Source organism: Mus pahari, chromosome 14 (assembly GCF_900095145.1).
Source record: "Mus pahari chromosome 14, PAHARI_EIJ_v1.1, whole genome shotgun sequence".
NCBI classification, from domain to species: Eukaryota; Metazoa; Chordata; class Mammalia; order Rodentia; family Muridae; genus Mus; species Mus pahari.
Window position 1 is genome coordinate 61,722,461 of NC_034603.1, and position 18,484 is coordinate 61,740,944.

General features: G+C 43.4%; 1 protein-coding gene across 4 annotated transcripts in view; it reads right to left on the reverse strand.

Moving 5' to 3' along the window:
* Positions 1-14,300, reverse strand: part of Luc7l3 (LUC7 like 3 pre-mRNA splicing factor) — a 36,583-nt gene extending 22,283 nt beyond the window's left edge. For 3 of the 4 annotated variants that reach the window (XR_003845136.1, XM_021212253.2, XM_021212252.1), the window contains exons 1-2: positions 14,020-14,295; positions 1,328-1,394 (exon numbers count right to left, since the gene is read on the reverse strand). Coding sequence is in view for 3 of the 4 variants with exons in the window: in XM_021212253.2 (XP_021067912.1) it covers positions 1,328-1,394; positions 14,020-14,118 (166 nt within the window). In the remaining variant the exon portion in view is untranslated. Of the gene's footprint in view, positions 1-1,327; positions 1,395-14,019 lie in introns of all 4 variants that reach the window. The other variant, XM_021212254.1, reaches the window with a different exon arrangement.
* Positions 14,301-18,484: the final 4,184 nt, after the last annotated feature.

An 18,484-nucleotide genomic window follows, 5' to 3' on the forward strand; every position in this document is an offset into this window, starting at 1 on the left:
CTATCACCTGCTGCCCTGTAACTGGAGGAAATATCTAGCTATACCCTTCCAGATTCCTTTAAGAGAACACCACTATTAAGAACTCATTTAAAACATTTTTTTTTTTGGAGACAGGGTTTCTCTGTGTAGCCCTGGCTGTTCTGGAACTCACTTTGTAGACCAGGCTGGCCTCAAACTCAGAAATTCTCCTGCCTCTGCCTCCCAAGCTCTGGGATTAAAAGGCGTGCATCACCACACCTGGCATTCATTTAAAACATTTTTAAAATCTTACTTTTGTTAAGAATTGCCCTGTTCTGTGCTTAAAATTTCAAAATTCAGACTCTTCCAGCCATAATACACCCTCCTAAAGCAACTCAGTAATATAAGAGAACTCACATTCGCCAACTATGTTAATATTTTATGCTTCAGAGAGTCTCCCTAGTCAATTTCTCAAAAACCAACAACAAAAAAACTAGAACAAAAAAAACCTTATCTTTCTGGAGCACTAGAGTAGAAAAGTTAGTATCAAGAAATATGCAATGCCTAAACTAGTGGTTCTTTACTGGGAGCTACTATTTAGACCCCAGAAGACATTTGTCAATGTACGATGACTATTTTGTTTCTTATAATAGTATATGTTACTGGAAATGCTAATAATAGTGTCAAGGCTTAAAAAAAAATCTCTAAACTGAATTTTTTTACATTTTTAGTCTCATGACTTAGCACTGACTTTTATGGTATCCTGGTACCCCAAATCCTGGACTAGCCAAGATCCAACACTTATTTTCTCAGTTACCCCCCTGCAGACTTTTTAATGCAGGTGACTCTGATCTGTTAACAACTGTGTTGATACCTGATGTTACTGCCTATTCCACGCATTTAACATGTTTTCCACTTAGCCAGCATGTTGCTTAAACCTATGACCCTAGTATTCAGGAGGAGGAGGAGAGGACTGCTGTTTCAGGCCAGATTGGGCCCCAAAAGTGCATTTCAGGCTACCCTGGGCTACATTAGAGAAAGTGAGTGTGTATGTGAATAGTTTTCAAATTTAATATTTTACAAGTGTAAATGTAAACAGTTAATTATGCCAGTGTGTCTAGTAAGACTGAAATTTATTAACATATTCATAACTGAACCAAGAAATTACTTACTCATATGTTTTGAAGGGAAAAAAACCTGAGGATTACAAAAAAAAGTTTGAGATTTGTTTGGATACAAGTCTTGCTATATAACCTAGCCTAGCCTTCAACTCAGAATCCCTTTGCTTCATGCTGAGACTATGGGCTCATGTCACTATGCCTGGTAAAGGAAGTTTAATTCGAGTGTGATAAACAGAAAAATAACTTACCAAGATCAGAACGGGTATTTGTGAACAATTCCGCAGGACAAAAACCACAGAGATAATATTTACAAACCTATTGAGAGAGGGGAAAAAAAGTACTTAATTTTAAAAACTGCTTAGTTCTATAAATTCTATTAAAAGGGGTGCCAAATAATATTTTTTAAAGATTTATTTATTTTAGATATGTAAGGACTCTGCAGCTGTCTTCAGACACACCAGAAGAGGGTATTAGGTCCCAATACAGACGGCTGTGGGCTACTATGTGGTTGCTGGGATTTGAACTCAGAACCTCTAGAAGAACAATCAGTGCTCTTAACCACTGAGCCATCTCTCCAGCCCCAAATAATATTCTTTTTGTTGTTGTTGTTTTTTTGGTTTTTTTTTTTTTCAAGACAGAGTTTCTCTGTATAGCTCTGGCTGTCCTGGAACTCACTTGGTAGACCAGGCTGGCCTCGAACTCAGAAATCCGTCTGCCTCTGCCTCCCGAGTGCTGGGATTAAAGGCCTGCGCCACCAGACCCGGCGTTGTTGTTTTTTGAGAAAGGGTTTCTCTGTGTAGCCCTGGCTGTCCTCAAACTCAGAAATTCGCCTGCCTCTGCCTCCCAAGTGCTGGGATTGAAGCCGTGCGCCACCACTGCCCAGCTCCAAATAATATTCTTATGTGCTGATATATTCATCTTTTGACCGAGTACAACTTCATATGCTAAACTGTGACCTTTATACTCCTAAATTTTAATAAAAGTGAACATAACTTACAGAATTATCAGTTATTTTCTAGAAATATTAATTAAATCTGATTCATTTCTCAATTAACACCATCTTGTGTTTATGAACTGATTGTGAACTAGGCATGGTATTTGGGAGGCAGAGGAACCAAAGAGGAAACGCGTCCCCACCACAGGGTTTTCTTTGGAGCCCTGGCTGTCCAGGAACTTGTTCTGTAGACCAGACTGGCTACAAACTCAGAAATCTGCCTACCTCTGCTGCCTACCAGGCTGGCCTTGAACTCAGAAATCCACCTGCCTCTGCCTCCTGAGTGCTGGAATTAAAAAGCATGCACCAACCTCCACATCTGGCAAATTTTAGTATCTAAAAACAGACAACCTCTAACAGAGATTGGAAAGACGGTGCAGCACTTAAGAGCGGTACTGCTCTTGCAGAGGGCCTGTGCCCAGTTTCCAGAAAGCAAATTGGAAGCCTCACAACTACCTGTGCCCTTCTCTAGTGTGCGTGCACATGCACATATGTGTCTAGTATTAGACTGGTATGTGCCTTTAGTCCCAGAAACTTGGCAGCTGGTTCTCTGCAATCTGGTCTACAGAGAGTTTCAGGTCAACCAAGGCTACAGAGTGAGATGCTGGTTTAAGAAAAAAACAAAACAAGAACAAAAATATCACTAACCACCACCACCACCACAAGTGAAACAAATACACGCATGCGTGCACACCAGCAACAGAAAAGTGGTCAGTGAGCCGGGCGTGGTGGCGCATGCCTTTAATCCCAGCACTCAGGAGGCAGAGGCAGGTGGATTTCTGAGTTCGAGGCCAGCCTGGTCTACAAAGTGAGTTCCAAGACAGCCAAGGCTACACAGAAAAACCCTGCCTCAAAAAAAGGAGAAGAAAAGTGGTCAGTGAGATGGGTCAGTCAAGAAACCTGGATTCTGGACCCCATGTAAAAGAGAAAGGAAAACAAGACTCTACAAAGTTAGTTATCACTTGGCCTCCACAAGGCTCACCACAGCAACCTCACCTCCAATACATAATTAGAATAATTTAAAGAGGGATGGGGACATGGCCCATCCTGTAAAAACAGCTGGTGCTGTGGACAACCTGAGATCATTTCCCAGGACCACATGGTAGAAGAGTAATGGCATGTGCTACCCTAACCACACATACACGTGTATTTAAAATTTTAAATGCATGTGTTTAAAATTCAAGGACATTTGATATATCAAGCCTAAATAACAGACTGAGTTTTGTAACAACATTAACATGACATTACTTAATGTCTGTGTGTGCACATGTGTGTTTCTGAGGGTGCTAGTGTGAACCTCCTGTCTTGCTTTGTACCATTCTCTTTAGAAACACCAATGCTTGACTTTCTCTGCAACTTAAGCTCCCTGTCACCTTTTCTTCTTGAGACAAGATCTTACTCTTTACCCCAGGGCAGTTTGGAATTAATTATACAGTACATGTTGGCTTTGAACCCTTAAGTACCCTAAGTAGCAATTACAGATATGAGCTACCATGCCCAGCTTCCAAACGTAAATATCATTCTTATAGGTTGTCTATTTTTAATGAAGACTAAATGCTTTAGATGTTAAAAACTATTTAAGATTTACCTTTATGGGTATAAGTGTTTTGTCTGCATGCATGTATGTGCACCACATGCGTGCCTGGTGTCCACAGGTCAGAACAGAGAATTGGAATTACAGATTGTTGGGAACCACCATGTGGATGATGGGAACACAACCCCAAGTCTCAGAAAAGAACAAAAAATATTCATAAGTGCCAAGCCACTCTCTAGCTCCTATGCTTTAGAAACTTGGTGTTTCTTTAAGCCGTTTCTGAATTTCTTGTTTGGATATAGCAGCACATTTCTGTAATCACAGAACTAATAAGGCAAGAGAAGCTCTAAGCTCAGAGTCTATAGTGATCCGCCTTGCAAAATGACAATAATAGACAGTTGTGGTAGCTTTTATCTGTGATCAAGCACCTGGGAGAATAAGGCAGGGTGGCTGGGAGTTTGAAAAAAGGGCGACAGAGAAAAAGAAGTCTGTCCAAAAAGATCAATCCAGGGCTGGCAAGTCAATGAGTAAAAATGTGCTTGCTGCCTGCTGCCAGGCGTGGTGGTGCACGCCTTTAGTCCCAGCACTAGGGAGGCAGAGGCAGGNGGATTTCTGAGTTCGAGACCAGCCTGGTCTACAAAGTGAGTTCCAGGACAGCCAGGGCTACACAGAGAAACCCTGTCTCGAAAAAAACAAAAACAAAAACAAAAACCAAACAAAAAAATTGTGCTTGCTATCAAGACTAAAAGCCTGAGTTTGATTCCATCAATCCATATGGTGGAAAGAGAGCCAACTTCCACTAGCTGTCCTCTGACCTACACCCATGCACACCAATTTCTCTAATCAAAAAATATTTTTGAAAAATCAAATGATACCAAACCAAAAAGATTATAAGCACTTTATACCATTTAGCAATACACCAAAACTGTATTACTCTTATCCTGCATGTTCTCCTCATTTTAGTCTTGAGCCTCCTGCTCCCCACTATGCAGAATAAAACTCAGAAAATGGTATGTAGCTGGCAAGTTCTAACCATTGGACTATACTTCCAGCCTCTAAATTGCTTGATTCTCCCCCAGGAGTTGGAGTGCTTAAAACCCAAAAACATTGGAACACAAAAAACTGATAGTACATATATGTGTGTTTCAAATGAAGTTACTAATGCCAATAATACAAATAAATCTACATATCTTCTTTTATTCATGTTTACTGTATACATGCATGTGTGCAAATGTATGATAAAGTCAGAAGTGAATGGAGGGTGTCTTCCTCAAACACTCCTAGCCATTTTTATTTGCTACCATCAGCTGTCTCTTGCAGCTGCTCTCCACCTTAGCTTTTGGGACAGTGTCCTTTGCTGAACTTAGAGCTTGCTGATTGGCTAGTCTGGATGATCAGTAATCCCCAGGGATCTGTCCACCTGTCTCTGGCTACCCATCAGGGGGTAACAGGCACTGTGATGCTTAGCTGCATAATTGATATCTTTCTTTAGGATAAAATTGTGGCAACTACTTGAAATTTAAGATATTAGCCGCTGGCATTTAATATCAGTCACTGAAAAACATAATCACAAATTAAAATCTGTGCAAGTCCTCTCAAGGCCTACTAATTAATCCGCTTGGCCTTCTCGCCTATTCTTTTCTTTATTCAACAATTCTTGATTCCATGGACCAAGCAATCCAATACCAAAAAGCAGGGATGGGAGGAAGTAACAACTCCCACAACACAAATACGATCTAAGCTTCCCGACCTTAGGAAGCAGTTTCAACTGTTATGGAAACACAGGGTACTTACTAAGTGTACACTGTACGGTTACCACTGAGTTATGCTCTCCTCAAGTTCCATTTTAAAAGCAAATCATATAGGAAATAAGTGCTTTTCAACATTTACTTTTGATACTGTAGATATTGCTGAGATTAACTCCTGTTGGCAATGGTCAAGCTGATATTTGAGTACGTGGGTACTAATAAAGTCTGCCCAAGTGGTTTAGGTAAATTTTGAATCTGAGGTAAGTATGAACAAGACAGTGATCTCCTATCTTACCCCCTTCCACAACAAAACAATCCACAACACAAACAAATACCCTTACTTAACGGCCAACCCTAGTTAATTTTTTTTAGATACAGTAATTTATATAAGGAAAAAGAGAAGAAAAAAAAAGGCAGAAGAAACTTCTCAAAGACAGTTTTGAAAAGGGTAAGAGTCAGTTTTCTCTTTCTTTCTTTCTTTCTTTTTTTTGGAGGGGGGGTTCAAGACAGGGTTTCTCTGTGTAGCCCTGGCTGTCCTGGAACTCACTTGTAGACCAGGCTGGCCTCGAACTCAGAAATCTGCCTGCCTCTGCCTCCCAAGTGCTGGGATTAAAGGCATGCACCACCACGCCTGGCTTTTTTCTTTTTAATTAGATATTTTCTTCATTTACATTTCAAACGATATCCCGAAGTTCCCAATACCTCCCCCACCCCCTGCCCTGCTCCTCTACCCACCCACTCCCACTTCTCGGTCCTGGTAGTCCCCTGTACTGGGGCATATAAAGTTTGCAAGACCTAGGGGCCTCTCTTTCCAGTGATGACCAAATAGGCCATCTTCTGCTACATATGCAGCTAGAGACATGAGCTCTGGGGGGTACTGGTTAGTTCATATTATTGTTCCACCTATAGGGTTGCAGCCCCCTACAGCTCTTTGGGTACTTTCTCTAGCTCCTCCAAGGGTCAGTTTTCAAGCTACGGTCTTGCTCCAGCTATACCATGATCATACTTTCAAGTAATCAGTCTGTGTCTCACTGTATCATATACTCCTTTGCAAGTCATGGCTCACACGTTTCTTACTGCTTACATATTTTGAATGATAAAATTTCAATCACTCTTCCACAGCAGCCAGGCAGTGAACACCTCCACTGCTTAAAAAACTTCAACTGTTTCTCAACGTAATCAAAGTTAACTCTTGCTTATCTCACTCCCCACCAAAGATACCCAAACAAGGGCTTCAGTTGTAAAAAAATTTCCCAACTGCACTCATTTCTTCAGCCTCCCATTTTCAGCCCTTCCTCAGGCTAATTCTCACCAACCCATTAGGTTCCAGGATTCACAGGCGACTTTATATTCCAGGTGACTTTATATTCCAGGCTCTTTGCACCTTCTGGTTTTTGTCATTGTAGTTTTCTTATAGTTTTCTTTGTAGTCACTGAAGTACACTTACCAATTCCTATTTGTCACTCACTACACTGATAGTTCTCTAGGGCTGGGTGTTGCACACACACAATTCTGCTATTTGTGTTAAGTGAAATATATTTCTATCTGTAGAAAGGAACATAGGAATTCCACTAACCTAAGCTCCATCTATCTCCCTTGGTGAAAACCAAATCTAAGGACAAAGCTGTGTATATGTTGTCAAAATATATCCACACATACTTTTCCTGAGTCAACTGCTAAGGCTTGAAATGAAATAACCCCCTTAGCTCATGTTTGTGAATACTTGTCCAAGTGTTGGCTCTGTCTAGAGACAGACTATGAAAACTCTGAAAGGATGAGGTTCATAGGAAGTATATCTCTGAAGGCAGGCTATGAGGCTTTACAGCCTGGGGTCATTTCCTGTTCTTTATCTTCTGGCTGGACAGTAAAGAAAAAGCTGCTGACCAGCCTCATGCTCCTTCTACTATGGAAAACAAGACAGTATCCCTTCTGCAACTGTAAGCCAATCTAAATCTTCCTTAATTGCTTTTGTTATGGTATTTTATCACAAGACAGAAATCAAACCAACAGAACAGAGATGTGGTACTTTCTTTCAGTATGTACTTATTATATTATGCTTATATATTTGCAGTTTGGTGATACAGGACATCTTCAAAACTTATAAAACTGCCTCAAAACATGGTGGGTTCCTGAAACCACTCAGACACACTAATGGATGTACCTCCTGCCCCAAGCAATAAAAGCTGACAGACCCTTTCAGACCAGAGATGAGTTGCAAATAATACTCTCAAGACAAGCAGCCTGAACAAAGCAAACACCAGCCCAGCTGCCTGAGTCACTCTCCTATCTGTTGAGCTGCCTGCACGCATTTAATATTTAGTAGCGGCTATCATGGACTACACTGAGTTTGGTTGTTTTTGTGTGGGGGCATGCCTATGCTATAGCATGCATCTGGAGGTCAGAGACAACCTGTGTCTTTTCCAAATGAAGAAATGGCTCAGAGTAAGAGCACTTACTCCCTGCTCCTGTAAAGACCCACATTTGGTTCCCAGAACCCATGTCAGGTAGCGGCCCCTAACTCCAGCTCCCACCCAAGAATTCAATGCCTTCCTCTGCCCGCCCAGAGCACCTTTACACGGTGTGGCACTCGATCACTTTTTTTAAAAACTTGTTTTGATATGGACAGTGTCAATGACGTTAGTCTCTATTTGCTAACATCTCAAAAATTTTAGAAATGTACATTTAGTTCAATTCTCTTCATAAATTATTAACCTTTAAAAAACAGGATATCCTTGAATTAAGATATGTCAGAAAAGCAACTGCAGTCAGTAGGATGTGCAAGAGGATTACTCAAGGCCAGCCTGGAAAACTAAGACCCTGGTCCCAGCAAATAAACCAATTGCATTTGTCTCATTGCAGACATTGTAAAAGCCAGTTACAACATTCATGATTAAATTAATTTTTGGAAGCAGTTCTGAATGTAAAACTTCAATGTGAACTACAAAATTCCTATTATACAAAACATTAAAAGCTCCAAATTAAATTAGACTTTGTATTTCCCTACCACCTTCTGTAATGGCTTCTCTGGTAATTGCTGAAACCTTCCAAGTTGTGTCCTAACTGAAAGGTACCCCAGGCAGTTACAATCATTACTGTGATTACTTAGGAGGAACACCAACCAAACCTGGGAAAAACTGCTTAATACAAAAACATTAGTGTTGGGGTCTCCCACCTCCACTAATCACTCTCCCTCTAAACATTATATTGCGCCCCCTACAGGCACACAGAGTTGCTACGGAGAAGACCTCCCCCATCTCCCAAAATGCAGCGTTGTCAGACCGCCTCGAGCCTTGGACCCACCTACGTCATCTCCGCCCACTATCGCTCGGACCCGCCTACCAGATACTCATCTCTGCTCCGAGGCAGTTTCAAAGGGACTCAAGGGCAGGCTGGGAATCTTTCCTTGTACCTAAGCAAGTCCGATTATTAAAGCGCGAGTGCTCTGATCAGCGAATCGACAGGGCATCATTCATTTTCCTTTCGCAACCTATTCTCTTTCAGGATGTTTAAACCCTTCAGTACGAGCCAGTGTTTCTGCGCACGCGGGAACGCACACATTAGTGACTGCAAACAAATGCAAAGCACAAATCTGAGCCAAAGGAGTGTGTTAATGAATCACCAGAAGAACGGATGCTGGGAAAACTTACTCAGTCAGACCATGCAGTAAAGAGCCTATACGTTAACACCAGTATGCTATTCAAGACTCAACAAGAGTGAATTTGTGGAGTTGTTTGCCATCCCCCACAAAAGCAAATATGGGCCTTCAAGATGGCTCAGAATGTAAAGGCGTTTGCAGCTAAGCCTGAAGACCCAAATTAAATTTCTGAAGCCACATGGAAAGAGAGAAGAACCAAGTCTCAAACAGGTTGCCCTCTGACCTTCACACAAATTCCCACTCTAGAGGGTGCACCACCCACCCACCCACCCACCCACCCACCCACACACTCTCTCTCAGTACACAAATGTAAATTAACAACAGTAGCCTAGAAAAGTCTTGGCATGCTTGTAAAGCCAGCACCAGGGAGCTAGAAGATCAAGAACTAAAGGGCCCAAAGTTGCTCTGTTACTTAGGAGCCCCGTCTCTAAAAAACAAGTTTTATAGAGCAACACTTTTCAAAGTACAGACAAACTTAAGTTTAACAATGTAGTCTACTAGTATTTGGAAGTAGAGGTAAGAGGATCAGGCATTCAAGGTCACCTGGAACTATATAGCAATAAGCAAAGATACCCCCTGCACAAACAAAACACAATAGGAGAGCTCTAGCTAGCTCTTGCTACCAAACCTGATGATCAAATCCCTGGAACCCACAAAACAGAGAGAATGAACTTTCCTAAGTTGTCATCTGCCCGCCCCACCCCCCAACAATAAATGTAAAGAAATTTTTAAAAAACTTACTGTGCTGGCTGGAGGGGTAGAAAAATATGCATTTATACCCAGGTCAATCAAATAAAGTTATCTTACAAGTAGGCTGAAGAGAGAGCTTAGTGATTGCTGTTTGGGTCCCAGCACTTACATGGTAGCTCACAACCATCCATGCTCAATTCCAGTGGGGTCCTAATCCCTCTTCTGGTGTCTACGTGGTGAATAAGCATATGAAGACACTCATACACCACATAAGAAAAATTCATGTATGTGTATAAATACACAAATATATTTTAGAAAACCTTTTTTTAAAGAATTATTTATTATTATACATAAGTACACTGTTGCTGTCTTCAGATGCACCAGAAGAGGGCGTCAGATTTCATTATGGGTGGTTGTGAGCCACCATGTGGTTGCTGGGATTTGAACTCAGGACCTCTAGGGAGAGCAGTCAGTGCTCTTACTCACTGAGCCATCTCGCCAGCCCTAGAAAACCTCTTAACCTACTAACACTAGGGAAAGTGTCCTTTCACTTCCCCTGTGGCTCACCAGTTAACAGGTTCTTCCAGGGGTCCAGGTTTCAATTCCCAGCATCCATGTGACAAACCCTAACTGTCTCTAATCCAGTTCTAAGGAATCTGAGGCTCACACATTCATGAAAACAAAGCATATATACCAAACAAACAAACAAAAGCCAGAACTCAAAGAGTGCTAAAAAAAAAAGGCTTAAAAGGAATACCACCATGCAAGTTTCCATTTTGAGTGCTAAATAGCTACAGGTCTTACAATAGTTGGAATTTAATCTCCTGTTTGCTTTGTTTAGGCTGGGTTAGTTTAGACTAGTCTGAAACTCTGTGCTAAAATTATAGGCTTGATTTCCAGTGATCTTTTTGGATATTTTCTCATCCTTATCAAAAAAGTCAAAACAAAATGGCCGCCCAGTTAGATCGATTTTCTCGATCTAACTGAGGACTGGCAGAGAAAAAAAATCTGAATACGGGCCAGAGAGATGGCTCTGTATTGGGTAAAGGCACCTGCTGCCAAGTCTGACGATTCATGTCCAACACCCCCATCTCTCCAAATCCACCAAATAAATTTTAGGAAGAAAAATTTCTGCCGGGAAGTGGAGGCGTACATCTTTAATCCCAGCACTTGGGAGGCAGAGGCAAGCAGGTTTCTGAATTTGAGGCCAGCCTGGTCTACAGAGTGAGTTCCAGGACAGTCAGGGCCACACATAAAAACCCTGTCTTGAAAAACCATTTAAAAAAAATAAAATACACCAACCTTCCTTCTCCCCAAAATCCAACTGGAATGAAAATGCAAACCTATGTTGCAGTGTTAGACAGAGGTGGTAAGATGAACCTTTACACTCATATGCTGGAGTGGCCTGTCTCTTGGGGGTTCTATTAGCAACCAAAAAGGACAACATCTGACTGACCTGAAATAAGACCAAGGGGCTCCTCCCCATGCTTACTAAACCCTACAGTATCTGCACTATTTAGAAAGAAAGGCCACATGTTTTGCCCCTGGTCATGACCACCAGCACTACCCTCTTAACCCTTCAGACTTGCAACTTGTCATTAAAGGCATGATGACAATTTATTCAATCATATCAATAAAAAGCATTAGAACTGAAAGAAAATTCAAGCCTCAAATGTACTTTCACCATTGAGAAACCATGAAGGTAACCACATACATTATTATGTGCCATTCTTCACAAGGTGTTAGGAATGAAATCATATTTCGCTTTAATCCAAAACATAAATGTCCTATTTGTGTATCAGGGAAAATTACATTTTTTTCCTGACCTTTGTTCTTTATTTTTGAGACAGTCTCAAAATATAGTTCTCTGGCTGGCCTGAGATTCACCAAGATCCACCTGCCTGTCTCCTCAGTGCTGGGATAGGTAATAAATAGGTGTGTACTACCAAGCCCAGCTAATTTTTCTTGCCTTTTAAAGTTTAGGTTGACTAATCCCTTGAGTTTGAGGGCAGCCCTGGCCTAGAGCAAGTTCCAGGACATTAGGGCTAAATAGACCCTGACTGGAAAAACTAACCAATGCTGACTAGGGGGGAGAGTGGAGAGTCCAAACCTTTACTTCTAGCTCTTGGAGACAGTCAGGAGGATCTCAATGAGTTCAGGGCCACCATGGTTTTCAGAGTTAAGTTCCAGGACAGCCAGGGGCAACAGTCAAACTGTCTTGAAAAACCAACCCAAGCAAACAAGACAAAACAATGCTTAGCTTGAAGAGTTAGGTAGGGTGAGAAGAAAAAGGTCACTGAGACAGAGGCCAAAAAAAACCCAGCACAAGGTCAAGATGTAAGTCTAGACTATGCTGCCTACATGGTAGGCAACAGAAGCAATGAAGATCAGGAGATTCACATGCTACAATGAATCACAAATAATACATGATCAATATAACTAATAACACCCTAAGAACATAGCTGAAGTCAGGTACCACTTCCATACAACTTTAGCCATACACTTTTTTTGGTTTAGTGGTTTTTTTGATTTTGGATTTTCGGAGCAAGTTTTTATTTGTTTATTTATTTTTGGAAATAAGAGTTTCTCTGTGGAGCCCTAATTGTGAGTGTGAGATAGACCAGGCTAGCCTGGAATTTACAGGAATCCAGCCTGCAGCTGCCTCAAGTGTTAGGACTGAAGGCTCCTGCTGCTAGCATGAAACACTTTTTTTCGAGACAGGGTTTCTCTGTGTAGCCCTGGCTGTCCTGGAACTCACTTTGTAGACCAGGCTGGCCTTGAACTCAGAAATCCGCCTACCTCTGCCTCCCGAGTGCTGGGATTAAAGGCGTGTGCCACCACGCCCGGCTTATGGAACACTTTTTTAACATCAGAATCGGGTACCTCACTTTACCTTTTTTCTACATGTCAAAAGATAAATTGCTATTTTATTCAAACCCTGTGTTTAAAAACAATGACTAGAAAGATAGCTCTGTGGGAAAGAGCTCTGACTGCTCTTCCGGTGGTCCTGAGTTCAAATCCCAGCAACGACATGGTGGCTCACAACCAGCTGTAATGAGATCTGATGCAGAAGGTGTGTCTAAAGACAGCTACAGTGTACTTACATATAATAAATAATCTTTTTTTTTAAGTACATAATTTACTTTCCTAAAAAGCCTGTTAGCCAATCGTGGCAAAGACTGTAATCCCAGCACTCTGGAAGTGGAGTGAGGATTTCAAGTTCGAGAACCACCTGCTTACAGAGTAAAGCAATGCCTCAAAAACAGAAACAAATCAAAGCTTTTGTTGAGCCATTCTCTCACATTTTATCAAGTGATTTAAAACTGCTGTTTGATTATAACTGCAAGGTAAAACCAAGTGTACCCACTCTCCAGTTCAGACTAAGGCAGTGTGCCCCGTGTACAAAACTAGATTAAAAAGTACTTGAAATACAGTACAGTATATGCACGAAGCCAGATTCACAGAATCTGGTGCAACCTCAACAGTGCTACAAAAATTAATTTCGCTTTCCCGATCACCAAGAGACCTCGAGAGAGAGCTGCTCCGGCCTCACCTGCGACCCTGGAGTTATAGTTAACCTTTCTAAGGAGTAAAAGGACCGAATGAGTTTATGTGAAAACAAAAAACCTTGACAACCGCCTATCTGAGGGACTACTACGGCCATCAAGTCCGCGTCAAACGGTCATCAAACCGCATTAGCAAAAAAACAAAAAACAAAAAAAAACCAAAAACCAAAAAACAAAACTGTTCATGATTAAAACTGCACCACGTTACCTCTTTCAACTGTCTACCTTCCCACAGAAGTGTCCAAATGGCACCACTCCTAAGTAATGCACTGCTACGAGGTCCTTCCCCACGGATACTGGTCGGGAGTCAGGCTATATATGTATATGTGTGTGTGTGTGTGTGTGTCTGTGTCTGTGTGTGACGGCTGCACCCAAATAACGGAAGCCTTTCTTATTCATACTGTAAAACCCCGGCGCTCTGGTGGAATCCAACGAGCCCTTCCTTCTTCCTTTTCCCGCGTTTCCCGGCCTCACCAGGTTGCTGCTGCTGCTTCTGCCCGGCCAGGCGCCCTCCCGGACTTCCTCCACACAACAACAAACGCCGCTCTCCCCGGGGCTGGCGCCGACTCCTCCTTCCCTCCCTCCGGGGCCGCTCTCCCGCCTCCCGCCGCCGTCAGGTGCTTCAGTCGGCGCGGCCAGGTCCCCCCGAATCGCGCCGCGCCGCCCGGGCCAGCCTCGTCCCGCGCCCTCGGGTCCCTGCGGCTGCCCTCCCCCCGGACGCCGGGGCACAGGCCCACGGCCCACGGGACTTACGCTCTCGTGGTCCCAGCGCACGTTGCTGCGCTTCTCATCCGGGGCGAGGTTTCGGTCCCGGCCCATTAACTCATCCAGCAACTGCGCGGCAGAAATCATGGTGCTTCCTCCGGGCGGCTGCTCACGCCAGCCCTAGCACCCACCCGACGAAAAAGCCCCACCAGCCGCCCCGGCCGCCGAACCGAACCCCCGTCGGCCCACTCTCAAGCCCCAAAGCCTCTGCCAGAGAGGAGCCGAGAAGACAAAATGGCCGCCGCCCGGGCACCTTCCCAGCATGCCGTGCGCCCGCGGAGACACGCCTAGGCCCGGGCGGCGAGGGCGGGCGGCGCGGCTTCGCCGGCGAGGGGGCGGGACCTCCGGCCCGGGCCGGGCACTGACTCCGCCCCCGCCGTGCGGTCCACCCCGCGGAGAGCCCTGGACGCTCTAACGGCTGCAGGCGTCGGCCTTTTTTTTTTTTTTTTTTTTTTTTTTTTACTTGGAGAAACAGCAATCTAGCTGTGGGTCCTTTGCCACTGCCCTGAAAGGGAGAAAATGTCCCTTTGTCCACGTGGTGCGCAGGGGACCATCTTCCAGGGAGGGAAACAAGAGCAGGCTGCGATCGTGCTCAGACTCCATTTTCCTGTCGCTGTAGTTACTTCCTCCTCTACCTGGCTTTATTTATGTCTGCACCCTCCATCCTTCCCACACGCAGTTCGATGTTGGGGAGTGAACCGGGAACCTTAACGCTTAACGCTCTACCAGTGAGCTAAATCTTCAACTCTTCTACCCAGTTTTGTCCTGATTTCCTCGATTTTTAGGGAGGGAAATCAAGGAATAGGCTATATGCGGTGGAGGCATTAAACTCTAATCCAGGAATTTATCTTCATTTTGTGTCGAGTGTGTTACTGTGTGTTCAGGGAAACATTGAGGAGACCAGAGGTCACCCTCTAGAGTCCATGACTCAGGAACTATCCACCTTTGTTTGGTTTTTGTTTTTCGGGATAGGGATTCTCTATAACCTTAGCTGTCCTGGAATTCACCAGGCTGACCTCGAACTCAGAGATTCCCGTGTCTCAGCCTTATGAGTGCTGGGCTTAAAGGCTAAAAGCACGGGCCACCATTGCTCCTCAATCTAAACTTTCAAAAGATTAGGAAAACTTAGCTGGGCTTGGTGTTACAGTACACCTTTTATATAGGAAGGCACTGGAAAGGCAGAGTCAGGTGGGTTTTGTGAATTCAAAAGGTCCACCTGCTTCTAGGCAGGTGGATATCTAAGTTTGAGGCCAGCCTGGCCTACAAAGTAAGTTTCTGTATAAAGCCATGGCTGTTATACAAAGAAACCCTTTCTCAAAAAGAATGTCTCATTGGGACCTGAGCTCTCTATCAGCCTGAAAGCCCCAAGAATCCTTTTATTTCTGCTTCCTTAGTACTGCAGTTATAAACCACTGTTTTACATGTATGTGCTGGGGATTAAACTCTGCTCTTCATGCTGAGTGGTGAACTCACTGGAATTTCTTTAAAAGTATCAATTCAATTCGGCCTTGCAAGCTTTTAATACCTAGCAATCCAGAGGCAAATTGATCAAGGCCAGCCTGGCTCAAGAATGGAGTTTGAAGCCAGCCAGGACTACATAGTGAGACATTGTCTCAAAAACAAAATTCATATTCAGCTGGGTATAGTGGACCAGGCCTAGAATCCCCTGGCTTGGGAGGCTTGGCCAAAAGGATTATTGTTCCAGACCAGCATGGGTTGGGGTGTAAGTCCCTGACTAAAACAATTTTTTTTTAATAAAAAACAAAAACCGGGGGCTAGTGAGATGACTAAGCTGAGAGACATCTGTGGACAAGCTGGATGAACATGACAAGAGTTTCATCCCCCGGACTCACAAAGAAAGGAGAGAACCAACTCCCGAAAACTGTCCTCTGACCTCCACGTACTGATTCACACACACAGACACTGGCACATAAAATAGAATGTAATTTTTAAAAATTAAGGGCTGGAGAGATGCCACAGCAGTTGTTGGCATTGGCTGCTCTTGCAGAGGACCCAGGTTCAATTCCTAGCACCCACATGGCAACTCACAGCTGCCTAACTCCGGGGTCAGACCCCCCCATCCCCAGACAGACAGACAACAGGCAAAACACCAATGCACATAAAGTAAATAAATTATATTTTAAAAGTTAAGATTAAAAATTGGGGGCTGGTGAGATGGCTCAGTGGGTAAGAGCACCCAACTGCTCTTCCGAAGGTCCGGAGTTCAAATCCCAGCAACCGTGGCTCATAACCACCCGTAACAAGATCTGACTCCCTCTTTTGGAGTGTCTGAAGACAGCTACAGTGTACTTACATAAAATAAATAAAAATAAAAAAAAATTGGAAGCCGGGCATGGTGGCGCACGCCTTTAATCCCAGCACTTGGGAGGCAGAGGCAGGCAGATTTCTGAGTTCGAGGCCAGCCTGGTCTACAGAGTGAGTTCCAGGACAGCCAGGGCTATACAGAGAAACCCTGTCTCGAAAAAAAAAAAAAAATTGGAGGCCCAAAGTTGGTGGCTCAAAGTTGGTGGCTCATACCTTTAATCTTCAGGAGGTAGAGGCAGGCAAATATCCAGGACAGCCGGTTACACAGAAAAACCTCAACAAAACTTCTGTTATATGCCCACATCAGTGTTACTGTGAAGATTAAATGAATTGATACACTCTGCACATTGATAAAGGAGACCCAACAGGTTCTTGATTCCTTTATTAGCAAGAATGTATGAACCTTTTTATTGTCACAGTGGAGAAGTCAGCTCCCTGTGGCACTGATTGAGGAATATGACAAAGCTCCAACCAGGCAAGGTGGAAAAAAGGAGACCTTGAACTCAAGACTGATGGCCCCCCCACCTCAGCCTCCCAGTGTTAGCATATATCCTCCCAGTGTTAGCATATATCCTCCCAGTGTTAGCATATATCCTCCCAGTGTTAGCATATATCCTCCCAGTGCTAGCATATATCCTCCCAGTATTAGCATATATCCTCCCAGTGTTATCATATATCCCACAAACAGAAATCAGAAGAGTTTGCAGTTAAGAAAAATAAAAAGGTTTCAAAACCATGAAATAGATACAATGAAGAAAACCCTTAGTCTGCTAGAAGAGGAACTTTTAAAAGTATTCTTTGAGTCTTATGAAGTTGAACTAGAATGGATTGGTGGGGGGAGTTGGAGAGATGGCTCAGCAGATAAGAGCACTGACTGTTCTTCCAGAGGTCCTGAGTTTAATTCTCAGCAACCACATGGTATTTCACTCATCTATAATGTGATCGGATGCCCTTTTCTGGTGTGTCTGAAGACAGCTACAGTGTACTCACATACATGAAATAAATCTTAAAAAAAAAAAAAAAAAAAAAAAAAAGAATGGGTTGGTTGGAAAATTAGTTGGAAGCAAATCCAAAAGGCTAAAACACAACACTTGGGAAGCTGAGGCAGGAGGATCGTCCTTGGCTACACAGTTAAAAGCCAGCCTTGGCAGAATGAGAAAAACCAAAGCCACCTCCTCGACTCCACTGTAACTTTACAAGGTCACAAAGGATCTTTTTTTTTTTTTTTTAAGATTTATTTATTATTATAATCTAAGTACACTGTAGCTGTCTTCAGATGCACCAGAAGAGGGTGTCAGATCTCATTACAGATGGTTGTAAGCCACCATGTGGTTGCTGGGATTTGAACTCAGGACCTTCGGAAGAACAGTTGGTGCTCTTAACCACTGAACCATCTCTCCAGCCCAGGTCACAAAGTTTCTTAAGGTTGAACTTACACCTTTCAGTCCTTTCTTACCCATTCTGTGGCTCTTGAGCCTGTGTGTCACTCATCACTAGTCCCGCCCACTCCATTGCTCTTCCTCCCACGACTCCATTACTCATCCTCAAGCTCTTCTGAAACGTTCTCTCCTTTCCCTCATTAGAACTCTGAGAGTATCAGTGTTCTATCTGGCTGTCTTCTCTGGGTACTCACCAACTCCCTCGGGATTATCTCTTCCGTTTGCAAAACTTCAGCTAGCCCCTTCGGCTGCTGAGTGCCAGATCCCAGCCTCCACCTCAGATCTCCTTTTTGAATTTAGTACTCATGCCTAACCCTCTTTACTAGGCCGCTCTACTTATATGAAAGTCAAAACCAAACAGAAACCCAGTACAAAGCCAAAACAGAAAAACAGCTTCTTGGGCGAGATGTATAGCTCCAAGCAGAGAGCGTGGCAAGTGGGAAAGTTGAATCCTCAGTACCGAAAGAGATACATCAAAACAAAAACAAACATATAGTCTGTCAACAGTATCAAGTCAAGAGATTAAAAAGTGAGTTCAGGGTTAAGGAGATAGCTCAGTCAGAAAGGTACTTGCTAAGAGTGCTTGAGGATCTAAGCTTGGATCCTGTCATAGGTCACCTTTTAAAAAAAAAAAAAACCTCTGCCTCTGCCTCTGCCTCTGCCTCTGCCTCTGCCTCTGCCTCTGCCTC